At 41.5% G+C, this 14,220-nt stretch overlaps 1 protein-coding gene across 3 annotated transcripts in view; it reads left to right on the top strand.

Annotated features, from left to right (window-relative positions):
- LOC149275392 (E3 ubiquitin-protein ligase PDZRN3-like) overlaps positions 1-11,931 on the top strand; it is an 89,205-nt gene extending 77,274 nt beyond the window's left edge. For all 3 annotated transcript variants that reach the window (XM_089504774.1, XM_089504776.1, XM_089504775.1), the window contains 7 exons: positions 4,502-4,755; positions 5,467-5,554; positions 7,967-8,065; positions 8,429-8,491; positions 8,809-8,910; positions 9,555-9,671; positions 10,387-11,931. In XM_089504774.1, the coding sequence (XP_089360900.1) occupies positions 4,502-4,755; positions 5,467-5,554; positions 7,967-8,065; positions 8,429-8,491; positions 8,809-8,910; positions 9,555-9,671; positions 10,387-11,931 (2,268 nt within the window). The remainder of the gene's footprint in view (positions 1-4,501; positions 4,756-5,466; positions 5,555-7,966; positions 8,066-8,428; positions 8,492-8,808; positions 8,911-9,554; positions 9,672-10,386) is intronic.
- The last annotated feature ends 2,289 nt before the right edge of the window (positions 11,932-14,220 follow it).

The raw sequence follows: 14,220 nt of genomic DNA, 5'->3' as shown, positions 1-14,220 counted from the left end.
ATAATTATTATTATTATTATTATTATTTATCACTCCCATCACTCCTGTGTTCCAGTGGCTCTTTATCACTCCCATCACTCCTGTGATCCAATGGCCCTTTATCACTCCCATCACTCCTGTGTTCCAATGGCCCATTATCACTCCCATCACTCCTGTGTTCCAATGGCCCTTTATCACTCCCATCACTCCTGTGTTCCAATGGCCCTTTATCACTCCCATCACTCCTGTGTTCCAATGGCCCTTTATCACTCCCATCACTCCTGTGTTCCAATGGCCCTTTATCACTCCCATCACTCCTGTGTTCCAATCGTCTAATATCAAAAGAGACGTAGATTTATTTCTATGTAGCGATTGCGCTGCTTCTCTGGGACTCAGAAGTTCCCGGTCACTAATTAGACATTCATCACAAAGCGGCGATTGAAACGTTCCCGTTGACTTGCGTCTGAATAATGCAGCGTCTCGGCTCCCCCGCGGACGGGGATTTCATTACACGGAAATCCGTGCGAACAGAGGCATGCGCGGCGCACGAGAGCGAACAATTAAACAGTCAGCGCGAAACAAAGCGATGAGCCCTCCGGAGAATCCCCGTTACTTGCAAATAGATGCTTCGCGTTTATAGGAGAAAAGCGATATTATTTTTATCGTTTTTCTTGTTTTGTCTTTTTTAATAAAAAAAAAAATAAGAAGGGGCTGACCTTAATTATTATTAAGCGGAGTGCTGTTACGATACCTGCGAACTCTCCCGATTCTCAAAGTTTTTGCACCAATCTCAGGGACTCGGGGTGAAGGAGGCAGATTCTCAGGGGTCACACAGACTGGAGCCGACCCCTTCCTATTCTCCCCCCGCCGTTGGTACTTTTGCCCCCCGTATGTTATGGTTGATATCCCTGCTTGAATGCAGGTGAGTCAGTGAAGTGTATCTTTAAATAACGACAAGCCAAGGTTTCCATGAGGGCCGGTATTAGGGCCGTTGGGGTAACACATTCGTCGAGTCACTACATAGAATCTGCATGACGGGCTAGTAAAGGGTTAACATTTCAAGAGTCTCACGCCGGATGGTTATTCCTCCTCATTAAGCGATCTCAGCTTGGTTGCTGATGATTGTTAATTGGTTCAGGCAGCCTTTATAAGCGAGAGGGAAGGAACTTGATTGGATAATGCTGAGCCTGCCACGGGCTGCCACTTATCTCAGCTTCCGTGATGTATCTGTGCATTATCATTCCAGGAATTAGAAGCCCGGGGCAGTTCCTCTTGAAGTGGGCGCTGCGTCACTGCAAAAGCCCAGAAGGGGGTCTCAAAGAGAGGACGTCGATCCAATGTCTCATCTACTTTATTTCCCCGTTGCTCAAATTCAAGCCCCTCCCCCCCAGCCCGCACGTACATCTGCTTAGCAGGTGGCGGGGAGGGGGGGTCTCATTTCTTGTCACATATGAAGCATATGGATCAATAAAATTGCGCAAAACTCATAAAAGTCTTCCGCGTATTAATTAATTATGATGGGAAAGTTCAGATTTCGTTCTCCAGCTGCTAAGGTAACGCAGGGGCTGCGCATGGAGAAGACAAGAGCGGGACGTTCGGAATCACAAAGTATTTGTTCGGAATCAACGGATACATTTATTCATTCTATACGGTTACAGCTTATTGTCTCAATGCTAGTTCATGTATTCAGAAAGCGTAACGTACGATGGACAGATACGACCTATGGACAGTGGGGCCGTGGCAAGTCTATGTGGACAACTGGGTTAGGGCAGTCGGGGCCTGATCCCAAGAGCTTACAGTCTAGATATGTGTGTTATATTGTGATCCTTCTTTGTGTAAGAGTGAATGGCTCAGGGGAAAACCTCAGAGTTTGGCTCTCAACTGCTTAACAAAATGATCCATAATGGCAGTTTTAATACGTTTGCGATTATTTTGTCCATTGAGAGGATCGTGACATCATGTAGTTAGACCCAACTGAAGGAAGAGCGTTTGGCCTGGTTCATTAATGGCCATCTATAGTCTTAAGGCAGTTTTTTCACCCCAACGAGGTGCTTTACATGTGTGTAGTCCTTCTAGGCATGGCTTAACGTGCGTCGGACAGAACCTTCTTCCCATTGGTCTTGTTATAATGTTTTTACACCAAATATACTTTAGGAATTTAGAATTAATGGGTCGTTCTGTTGGTTCCCACTGAAGTGTCCAGCTGGTCCCACCGGTCCCCTCCGGTGGCTCCTTCAGAACTGGGGAATGAGGCTCTTCATGGAAACCCAACTGGAGAAGACTCCCCTGCATCCAAGCGGTGGTTTCCAGTGCAGCTCTTTACTAGTAAGAGAAACACCAGCCGAGGAACGCATTGGTCTACAATACGATGGATACATTTTCAGACCGTGTGACCTCAAGAATGGACCCTTCCACACTTTAACCCTGAAATCCATTTAAAAACCCCTAAGACTTTGGGTCAGTCCCTGGCAGCCCCTATTTACGCAGATAGACGATGCGATGAGCCTTCCCAGGGCTGAATGTCTGCCACTGAAAACAAGAGGGTCTCTTTTTTTCATTTACATTTCTTGTTTGCCGTCGAGAAACGTGAATTATATAGCAAGTTGCTGAGATGGGTGCCCCAAGAGCTAACACTCATTGCTATTCAGTTTTTGTAAACATAAAGACGGGGAACTAAAGAAAAGAAGGATTAAGCGGCAGCCCAAAACGTGCCTCTATTTCATGATTAAGATGGCAAACGCAAGCGAGGATTCGGGCAATTCCTTCATTCTTTTTTTCTGATCTTTATCTTGTTAGGAAAACTTTTTGTCTCTCTCAGAAACTCGCCAAAAATGTTTATTAGACCAGAAAGACAAGTTTGTATAGAAAACATGGATTTACCCCGGTCTTACAGAATAGAATCCAACTTCTTCTTCGGAATAAAGACTTTCCGTCCAAGAAACTAACAGCAGTCAACAAACTATTTAACGCGTTTGGATTTTTCAAACAGGAGAGACGACAACATTTGTTTCTTTGGCCAAAACCTTATGTCATTCCGCCCGAACTTAGAAAGCGGAGTAAAGTCGCATAATAACCGAATAAAAACAAAAAAAGACCCTTCTCGGCCGCAGAATTTAATTATTTGAAATTATTTTCCTAGAAATCATCTTAAAAAAAGAGGTACTGATTTTAAGTATTTGCCGAAGATTAAAAAATGAATGTTTTTTGCGTCTCAGGGATCTATGTGAGCAGCATCTTTATAACCTTACTATTCACAGAGACCACAAAAAAGTGTCTGTCAGAGTCTGGAGCAGCCACATAGAGGGACCTAAAAAAATGCACTTATGGTGGGAGCCCCCGAAGCCCCCCAAGCTTCTCCTTTAAAGTGCTGCTTAATGGTGGAAACAGGTTACACACACGCTTACACACGCTTACACACGCTTACACACACTTACACCACTTACTTTGTATTTACCCCAACAACACATGCTTACATACACTTACACACACTTACACACGCTTACACATGCTTACACGCTTACACACGCTTACACACACTTACACACGCTTACACGTGCTTACGCTTACACGCGTTTACACATGCTTACACATGCTTACATGCTTACACACGCTTACGCATGCTCACACACACTTACACATACTTACACACACTTACATACGCTTACACACGCTTACACACACTTACACTAGTACATAGGTTATGCTCTGGCACACGCATCAACGTCAAGCAGCTATAGGTTTAAAAAAATATTCTGAATCTGTGAAAGGTTTAGAGCTAATAAAAGCCAAATTGTAAATTTTTGACCACAGGAGTAAGAGATTCCCCTGCCCACCCGCGGCCCCTGGGAACCCATTTTCCATCGGGGAACCCAATGGCATCTTGTGTTCGCCGGGCACTTGCTTTGCCACGACTTTCAGAATTCACATAGTAGCAGCTGCCCCCAGCAAGAAGACGGGACGGGGGGCTTACATCTCTAGCGGTCTCTGACTTTATGGGAATAACGCCCAAAACACGACACTCTCGTCTTAATGATCCTCTAGACGGCATGTAAGAGCGTCGCCGGGAAACGTGGCTTTTATTGATGATGCAAACGGTGGTTATATTGTAACGAATGGAGGCCAAACAGATTGTTTGTTAAACGTTCTGCGCGTCGAACTAATCTGCAAACTAAAAAAAAATACGTATTTTTGGATAATTTTATAATCGGCTCTTTATGTTGATCTAAACTTAGCTGGTAAGGTTTGAGAAATAAATGTATATTTTGTTTATTTGTTTAAAATATTAATCTGGACCAGAACTCTCTTTTTCTTATTGGTTGGCAGGTTAATTATGTACTTTTATCATTCTGTAAGTTTTCTTTATTTTTCTTTAAAGCCTTTAGGTATTTACTTAATGCTTTAAAAAAAAAAAAGGGCCTGGTGTGAGTGAGATGTAACCCTGTCCCATGTATGGCTCATATAATACGCTTGGCGATATGATGGTGACGATGGATTCTTACGTAGACTTCTTTCCGTTCTCCAGGTGAATGGGAAGGATTTATCCAAAGCCACTCATGATCAGGCCGTCGAAGCTTTTAAAACCGCCAAAGAACCCATCGTGGTGCAGGTCCTACGGAGAACCCCCCACCCCAAGATATACAGCCCGACGTCCGGCGTGCAGCTCGTCGATTCCGGGACGCAAACGGAAATCACCTTCGAACACATCATGTCTCTGACCAAAATGGCTTCTCCTCCACCGCCCGTTTCTGCCTTGGACCCGTATCTCCTGACCGAACAGTAAGTGTCGGCATCGGTTCCGAAATGCAGAATGATTTTATACCAAATAGGAATAATAGTTATAGCCGTACCAGCCCGGAGAGAAAATAGGAACTTTATTTGGGTCTGATTCCTTTTATTGGGGCAATACGGTAAAAAAAAATGTAATGTCGCATGAGCTTTCTGGACCTCGAAGGTCTCTTCTTCAGGTGGAACAAAGAATGGAATAATAGAAACAAAAGAAAAGGAATGTATCCGTTCCCAATATAACCAGCAGAAGCATGACTGGTTTCTGATACTTCATATAAGAACCATTGATTCCCCCAACAGACTGATAGGGGCTGGTTCACTAAACCCAGAGCTAATGTTTCGAGACGGCAAAGAAAAAAGGTTATTATTATTTATTAATTTATAAAAATATAATTCCGTTATTCATGGAATTCCATCATTTTCCCATTTTCTTTAGAGAAAACTCTATATTTGTTTTTGTCTGGAATAAATTATTTTAATTGTAATAAAAAATCATGTTTTGAGTTAAAATCTCTTTCATCTTCATCATAAATGGCGGTGGAGTCGGGTTTTTCCGTCCCGCGGCCTTCTTTGCGTTAATTATGCAGGATGCGTGATAAAAAGGTCCCGCACTTTGACAACAAAACTTTATCGAAATAACAATCTAATTGGTCGTTAGCGGGAGTGGGCGTTTTCTAAGAGCCTCTCGCTTCCCCTCTGCAGGCACTCGGCGGCGCATGAATATTTCGACCCCAACGACTTCATGGGGAGTTTGCATCCAGATCTGGACAGAGATGAACTGGAATTAGAGGTTTGTTTAATTTCTGTCGCTGATTTGACTTTTGGGGTTAAAAAGGCAGAAAATACTATCAGGGGAACGGGAAATAAACATTATTTATTGTTTCCTTTATAGCACCATCATATACCACAGTGCTGTGCAATATATTCATTTTTTATGTCAAATGTAAAAGCATTGGGTGCAACATACAAATACTTGATGACCTCACTTGTTGCGCATCTGTGTGACATAGAAACATAGAACCTGCCGGCAGGTCGGCCCCATTCGGCCCCCGTCTAGTCGCCAGTTTCTCCTGCTGTAAAGACCCAAACCTTAATCAGTTGTTGGTCTCGTCTTAGATTCAGGAGCCGTATGCCTTTACCATGCATGTTTAATACCCTCACTGTATTACCCTTTACCACCTCTGCTGGCAGGCTGTTCTACTTATCTACAGCACTGTATATACACGCATGCCTCAGTATATACACAGTCCCAATTTCGTCACTCTATCCCGCTATCATAAGTGGATTTGGTGTAATATGCTCTGGAAGCAGCGGCTGGGTCACGCATTGCCGCAGAGTTCAGGGTATTTCAGGTTTTCAGATCAATCCACAGACCTCGCTGCTCATTTTCCTGGTGCTTCCCCGTTTCCTCCTGCCTGTAGTAGTCTAGATATTGAAACGACGCCGGTGTTTACCTGCCGCCGATTTAAGCAACGAAACGCGTCGACGAGTCACTAAAGCGAGATTGCCGGGGTTTTGGCAGCTGCCAGGCTGACGCTTCCATGAATTATTCAGATCGCTTTGTTTAACGATCATCCTGGGATTCCTTCCTCGTGGTGCCGTTCCTGACTCTGCGAGATGGGGGGGGGGGGCGGTAAAGTGTATGTGAACCACAAACACAGGGCAGACAACTGTCACGACACCAACTCCCATCATCCTTACCCGACCCCTGATGGAGTGTGAGCCCACGGGAACAGCCCATTGCAAAGTTGAATTGTACGAAATCTTTTAGAAGATCCTTCCGGAAGCTTACAGAATTCTATAAATTGAATGGAATCGGACTGATAATAAATGGGCCCCGTCGTCGTGATGATGTCATCATGAGTTTGGAATGGAGCTGATCGGAAACCTAAAAATGACACAAAGTCTCCTCCGCTAACCACAAGCTGTCACGTTTCAATGTGTCCTCCGTCAGCGAGCTGGAGGCCTCGGACCTTCTGTCTCCACGACGGGGCTGACATGCGGTCCAGCGAAGTAATTGTGTCAGTGGCCCTACCTTTAATTGGCTGTCAGGGGCTCCTAAATACATTGTATACCGTCCCTGGGGGCCGCAGACATAACCCTCTTAGTAAGGTCAGCGCTCACCAGAAGCGGGTGGTTTGCGGCGGTCCCCGTGTTCTCACGTCACATAATAAATTAAATTATGTAGAGAAAATACGTTATTCTCCTAAATGCCTCAATTACATCTCCAGCTATCAATAATCGCAGAAATGCATCAGGGACTCTGTATATTTTTTACTATTTCATATGAGAAAAATTTCAGAAGTGACATTAGAATTTCTCATTTGAGGGAAATTACTTTTGTAAATAAAACCTTTAATGTCGTAAATAGCTTTTAATAGACATGCCGGCCGGTATTAAAATGGTTCACACTCCCTCACTCCCATTCACTTTCTCTAACACTCTCTCATACTCTCATTTACTCTCTATAACACTCTCTCACACTCCTATTGACTCTCTCTAACACTCTCTCACACTCCCATTCACTCTCTCTAACACTCTCTCACACTCCCATTCACTCTCTCTAACACTTGCTCACACTCCCATTCACTCTCTCTAACACTTGCTCACACTCCCATTCACTCTCTCTAACACTCCCTCATACTCCCATTCACTCTCTCTAACACTCCCTCATACTCCCATTCACTCTCTCTAACATTCTCTCACCCTCTCACACTCCCATTCACTCTCTCTAACACTCTCTCACACTACCATTCACTCTCTCTAACACTCTCTCACACTCCCATTCACTCTCTCTAACACTCTATAACACTCATATTCACTCTCTCTCTAACACTCCCTCACACTCCCATTCACTCTCTCTAACACTCCCTCACACTCCCATTCACTCTCTCTAACACTCCCTCACACTCCCATTAACTCTCTCTAACACTCCCTCACACTCCCATTCACTCTCTATAACACTCCCTCACACTCCCATTCACTCTCTCTAACACTCCCTCACACTCCCATTCACTCTCTCTAACACTCCCTCACACTCCCATTCACTCTCTCTAACACTCCCTCACACTCCCATTCACTCTCTCTAACACTCTCTCCCTCTAAAAGAGTAGACAAATCGGGAACTTCCCAAGAATTGCGTTTTTTATGAATTTACAGTTAGGCTGAGGACTAAGCTCAGTCTGTGTCTTTATTTTTTCAGGAGATAGACCTATACAGACTAAACAGCCAAGATAAGCTTGGCCTGACTGTGTGCTACAGAACCGACGATGACGACGACACTGGAATCTATGTCAGCGAGGTAAGATTACTAACTTTTAAAAAAGTTAAGAAGTTTTTTCACTAGATGGCCCCCTCATGGAGTCGTCTGTACCCGGTTTTTATTTGTCCGTAGAAATATCCCCTAAAAACCTTTTTAAAAGCTACTTTTCTGATTTAAAGACCCTTAAATGTATACATCTTCGATGATGTCATTATAACAATCCCAGAAATGACAATTTCATTTCTGTAATTTTACCTTTTAATATCATATCTGTGACACTGAAAATAATAAAAAAAAAGTCTATGTTTTTAACTATGTTTAAAGTTTATTTTTTCGGATACATTTTTTACTTGTTAAAAATAAAGGATTAAAAATCATGTTTATTTTTTATTTTTTTTTCAGATCGATCCCAATAGCATTGCAGCCAAGGACGGGAGAATCAGAGAAGGAGACAGGATCATACAGGTGCGGATTCTTCCAAATGCTCCAGAAACCTAATTTCTGAATAATCTAAACTCTTCGGACAATTGGGCTTACATTTTCCTTCTCAGTATATTGACGGAGCTTTAATTACTTTTAATGCTATTTAATTCTTTTCTTTAAATATTAAAAAAAAGGCCACTTATTTTGCATATGGCATCAAAAGTGGATCCAACATTTGAGGTCAACAGTAATTTAGTTAGTTTATCCAAAATATCTTAAGTATTAGTAAACATATAGTTTATTCGGAACATGATATTAATAGTTTGATCGATGTTTAATAGCGGGTTCTTCTCTCACAGATAAATGGCATCGATGTTCATAACCATGAAGAAGCTGTAGCTCTCCTGACAAGTGAAGACGCTAAAAACGTTTTCTTGCTGGTGGCGAGGCCGGAGATTCAGGTATGGTCGGCAGACACCAGCCTCTCGACTACTTCTTTCGTGGCTAGCGAGCTAGAAACAATTTATTCTCGTAGCATCGTACTAAAAACTTGCTCAACGCGTAACATAAATACCCCAATAAGTTGGTGGGTTTGGTGACCAGCAGCCCCAAAATAGGAGAGACAAAGAGCGGATTGGGCATGGCTGTGGTTGATTACCGTAGACATCCAAGGAACCCAATGTCATAGCTGTCAGTTTAAAGGGAAAGACCCCAATATTTGGTGCGATCTTCGTAGAATGGAGTTTTCCCGTTAACTGCTACAAATGCAGCTCTTTTTGTAGAATGGCTCTGATTTTTCCAAATGTGGGGAGCCTCTCCCCAAAACTTTTCCGAGCTTGATAAACATGGCTCATGAGCTTGCATTTGAAAGCTTAGTTCCATGACAATAAATATTTCTTTGGCCCATGAACTCCATGTGATAACGGGTTGGTTTTTGGAGCATTTTGTTCTATACATTTCCTTTTGTTCTATACATTTCTTAGCTTTGCTTAATATTCCAATTTCGCTTGACAATAGAAATAGAACTGCGTTCCGTCGAGATACGATATTCTGTTACCTCGACAACCTTTGGATGTCGTATTTATTTATTTTTTTTGCCACACAGCTGGACGAAGGATGGATGGATGATGCCAGGAACGATTTTCTAGATGATTTACACATGGATATGCTGGAAGAACAGCATCACCAGGCAATGCAATTTACTGCCAGCATGCTTCAGCAGGTAATGCGATTCTCTCTTTCTATTCCGTCAACATCTCTTGTCAGATCCGATATTCCAATCCCCAGTTTCCATCGCATGGATTAAACTAACCAGCTATTTTAATGACTATATAAGGTTATGGATAGCAGGAGGGATTTGTCAAAGTTTCTCATTAAAGGCTCTCCGGGAAAAAAAAAAAAAAAAAAAAAAGATAAATTCTATGGTCAAAACATATTAATATTTTTCCTGAGATTCATTTAACATTAGCGATCTCGTGTAAAATTTAAAATGATTTATCTGTGCGAAGTATTGAAAAAAAAGGCTGAAATATTTCCATGGATTCTTTTTTTATTATTTTCGAGATCAATAATAAAAAAAAAAAAACAATAATAACTGAAATGCATTTAAAAGAAGAATTAAGATAAAAATAAATTTTTAATTTGTCTAATTGCCATCAATATGTCGAAAACAATGAAATCCCCCATAACGCAGCCTACATATTTGCCAAGAGCTTTATTTTTTTTTTGGTCACCATGAGAAGCTTTATAATAGCCATAATAGCCACCTAGACAAAATAATGTCCAGATCCTCAAAATTTGGCCCTAAGTTAAAAGGAATAATTCCTAATTGTTGCCCTTATAATAAACCCTTATTATGTTTGTTGTATGGGTACAATGTAACAAAAGCAATAAAAAAAAGCAATATTCTTATAGTTTTTTTTTATTATTTATTTTAGAAAAAGCTAGATGAAGATGAAGGAACTACAGATACGGCTACAATTTTGTCCAACCAGCTGGAGAAAGACAGTGGAGTCGGACGCACAGACGGCAGCACTAGAAATGATGAGAGCTCCGAGCACGAGAATATTACCGATGACCACACCACCTCTTCAAACACGCTAGGGAGTCAGAAGAAGCTAATGTACAGTCAGGACACGTTGGGCAGCGGAGATATGCAGTTTAGCAACGAGTCCTTCATATCGGCGGACTGCACAGATGCCGATTTTCTGGGTATCCCCATGGATGAGTGCGAGAGGTTCCGGGAGCTTCTCGAACTTAAATGCCAAGTGCAAAGCGCCAACCAGCGAAGCCGGTATTACCAAACTAGCACCATGGAGACCAATCGAAGCGATCAGGAAAGTGTAGACAGGGAGCTGGAGATACTCAATGAAGAACTTCACAGCATTGAGCTTGAGTGTTTGAATATTGTCCGGGCCCATAAAATGCAGCAACTCAAGGAACAATACAGGGATTCGTGGATGCTTCACAACAGTGGTTTCCGCAACTACAACACAAGCATTGACTTGCGTAGACACGAGCTTTCGGATATCACAGAGCTGCCGGAGAAGTCCGACAAGGATAGTTCAAGTGCCTACAATACAGGGGAAAGCTGTCGCAGCACGCCGCTGACTTTGGAAATTTCACCCGAAAACTCACTGCGTAGGGCAGCTGACGCCCTCAACTGCCCGAACGCTGAGGGGGCAGCTGGCAACGCCGTCCCGAAGAACTTGCCGACGAGCGGTGGCAGCCGCGAATCCAGTCCTGCCAGATACCACCTCCATGCCAAGGATTTCGACCCCAACAAGGAAACAGAGAATAGAGACAGAAAAGCCGGGGATTTCGGCAAAAGCCAAACCACCTCTGAAAAACTGTCCAGCTCAATGGCGCCACCGCACCGCCACTCGCCCTATAAACATGCCCATATTCCAGCGCATGCCCAGCATTATCAAAGCTACATGCAGCTTATCCAGCAAAAATCCGCGGTGGAGTACGCACAGAGCCAGATGAGTTTGGTCAGTATGTGTAAAGACTTGTCTAATTCTACGGAACCAAGGATGGAATGGAAAGTGAAGGTGAGGAGCGACGGGACTCGCTACATCACAAAGCGGCCCGTCAGGGATAAACTGTTGAGGGAAAGAGCCATAAAGATAAAGGAAGAGAGGAGCGGGATGACAACCGATGACGACGCCATGAGCGAGATGAAGATGGGACGTTACTGGAGCAAAGAAGAAAGGAAGCAGCATCTTCGGAAAGCCACCGAACAGCGAAAGAGAAGAGAGTTTATGATGCAGAGCCGGCTGGAATGTCTGAAGGAGAAACAAACGACGGAGGACAATAAGGAAGTCAGCATCATCGACCTTAGCCACAAGAAGATGATGAAGAAAAGGAACAAAAAGATTTTCGACAATTGGATGACCATTCAAGAACTGTTGACTCACGGAGCCAAGTCTCCGGACGGGACTCGGGTGTATAACTCCCTGCTTTCCGTTACAACTGTATAATTTTCTGATCTACGGCCTGTAAATAAGAAACTACCGATGGGGTAGAATTTCAGCCTCGTTAAATGTGGCAAGTTTTTTGGGGTTTTTTTGTAAATATAAGATAATTACCATTACTGTTAATAGTTTGTTATTGAGAAAAAAAATATATATGTACACACCCTGTTTGGTATCACGTTGATGGAAGGACAGACGAGGGTCTGAGTTAGTTGGATACATTAGATATGGGATTTGGAACTTTTTTATTTGAATTTTTTTGAATTTTCGCTTGTATTTTATAAAACTTTTTTTTTTTTTTTTACATTTTTCATACAGATATTCAACTTGCGAAACCAAATAACCCTTAATTACAAATGTAATATCTTTAATCAGTATTCACTAATTACACAAGCTTTCTTTTTTTTTTTTTTTTGGCCTAGAAACACAAAAAAGCAATTGCCAATATGAAGTTATATTTTATACATTTGTATTTTGTGATATTACTTTTGCATTTGTGTTTTGTTTTTTTTATATTATCTGCCTTCCTATTTATCAATATCTGCAAAAAAAAAAAACCAAGATCTTTTCATAATGGGTAAAAAGCAGCTTTTACAATAATGAGCAAATCAAGACTTTAATACTTTTTGAGAATCTGATTTTTTTTATATCGAGCGATTTTTATTCGTCGTGTAGCTTTAACAGGATTGGAAAGCACGTCTACGGCAGTCCCTTTGTCAGGCTTTTGATATGGACAAGGAATTTCTTTATAAAAGAAGGAAAAAAATAAAATAATAATTTAAAATGTTTGTTATGGTTGGGTTCTTAAATTGGTTTGTACTGAAAGACTCTAAAATGCAATCTAATAAAATCACAAATAATTGCGGCCGCAGCAATGAAAGAAAAATAAATTATTTTGTACCCAGTCTATGCTAGAATTTGTGTTATTTTTACGACGATATACCTTGAAATTAAATACGTTCCGCCTTTTGCACTCAATTTTATTTAATGTGTATGTATATATTTTGTAAGTTCCTTGAGCGCAAGTTTATTTTCACTGTGGTTTTTTTACAATTGGGTGTAATTTAACCAAAATAAAAGCCGTCACGTTTCCAAAAGCATAGTTTTTTTACGTTCTATATACTAAATAAACCCATTTAATGGTGTTTATGGCTTCAACTAAGCAATATGTATGTATTAAACCCCAGCTTACGGGTAAAACTAGGAGTAGTCATCCTAACTTCTTGTTCTTAGGATCTGAGTGCTTTCCATTAGGTTATCTCTCCCTTATTAAGTTGCTGTTGATTGGCTCAGGCAGCCTTTGTAAGGATGGGGTACGAGCAAGAAGGGAACTTCAGCACCAGAAACTTGATTAGACACGAGATATAATAGTCCCTAACGCTTAAACTAAATAACTCTAAAGAAATTACATTGATTGGAAAACAAAAAGTACAATCCATAGGTCTTTTTAGAAATTAATTTGTATGTAGAAACATCTGAAGGCGGCCATTCCTCTTTAACCTAGAGAAATGTGAAAACATGACACAACCTATTATTCTTTTTCTCTTCCTTCTTCTTCTCCTCTTCCTTCTTCTTCTTCTTCTTCTAATTATTATTATTATTATTATTCTCCTTCTCCTCCTTTGTCTTCTTCTTCTTCTCCTGCTTCTCCATTTTCTTCTCCTTCTCCTCCTTCTTCCCTTTTTCCTCCTCCTTTTTCTTCTTCTTCTTCTTCTTCTTCTTCTTTTTCTCTTCCTTCTTCTCCTCCTCCTTCTTCTTCTTCTTCTTCTTCTTCTTCTTCTCCTCCTCCTTCTCCTCCTCCTCCTTCTTCTTCTCCTCTTCCTTCTTCTTCTTCTTCTTCTAATTATTATTATTATTATTATTATTCTCCTTCTCCTCCTTTGTCTTCTTCTTCTTCTCCTGCTTCTCCATTTTCTTCTCCTTCTCCTCCTTCTTCCCTTTTTCCTCCTCCTTTTTCTTCTTCTTCTTCTTCTTCTTCTTCTTCTTCTTCTTCTTCTTCTTTTTCTCTTCCTTCTTCTCCTCCTCCTCCTCCTCCTCCTTCTTCTTCTTCTTCTTCTTCTTCTTCTTCTTCTTCTTCTTCTTCTTCTTCTTCTTCTTCTTCTTCTTCTTCTTCTTCTTCTTCTTCTTCTTCTTCTTCTTCTTCTTCTTCTTCTTCTTCTTCTTCTTCTTCTTCTTCTTCTTCTTCTTCTTCTTCTTCTTCTTCTTCTTCCAATCCATACATTCAATTGGTCTATCAAAACCAGAACCAACAGACTGAGACAAACGGATACATAAGTTAAAGAGGGCTCGGCTCGC

This window comes from Sceloporus occidentalis, unplaced genomic scaffold, assembly GCF_023333645.1.
Source record: "Sceloporus occidentalis isolate IW3139 unplaced genomic scaffold, rSceOcc1.0.p SCAF_291, whole genome shotgun sequence".
NCBI lineage: Eukaryota > Metazoa > Chordata > Lepidosauria > Squamata > Phrynosomatidae > Sceloporus > Sceloporus occidentalis.
This window is presented reverse-complemented; position numbering and strand designations above follow the sequence as displayed.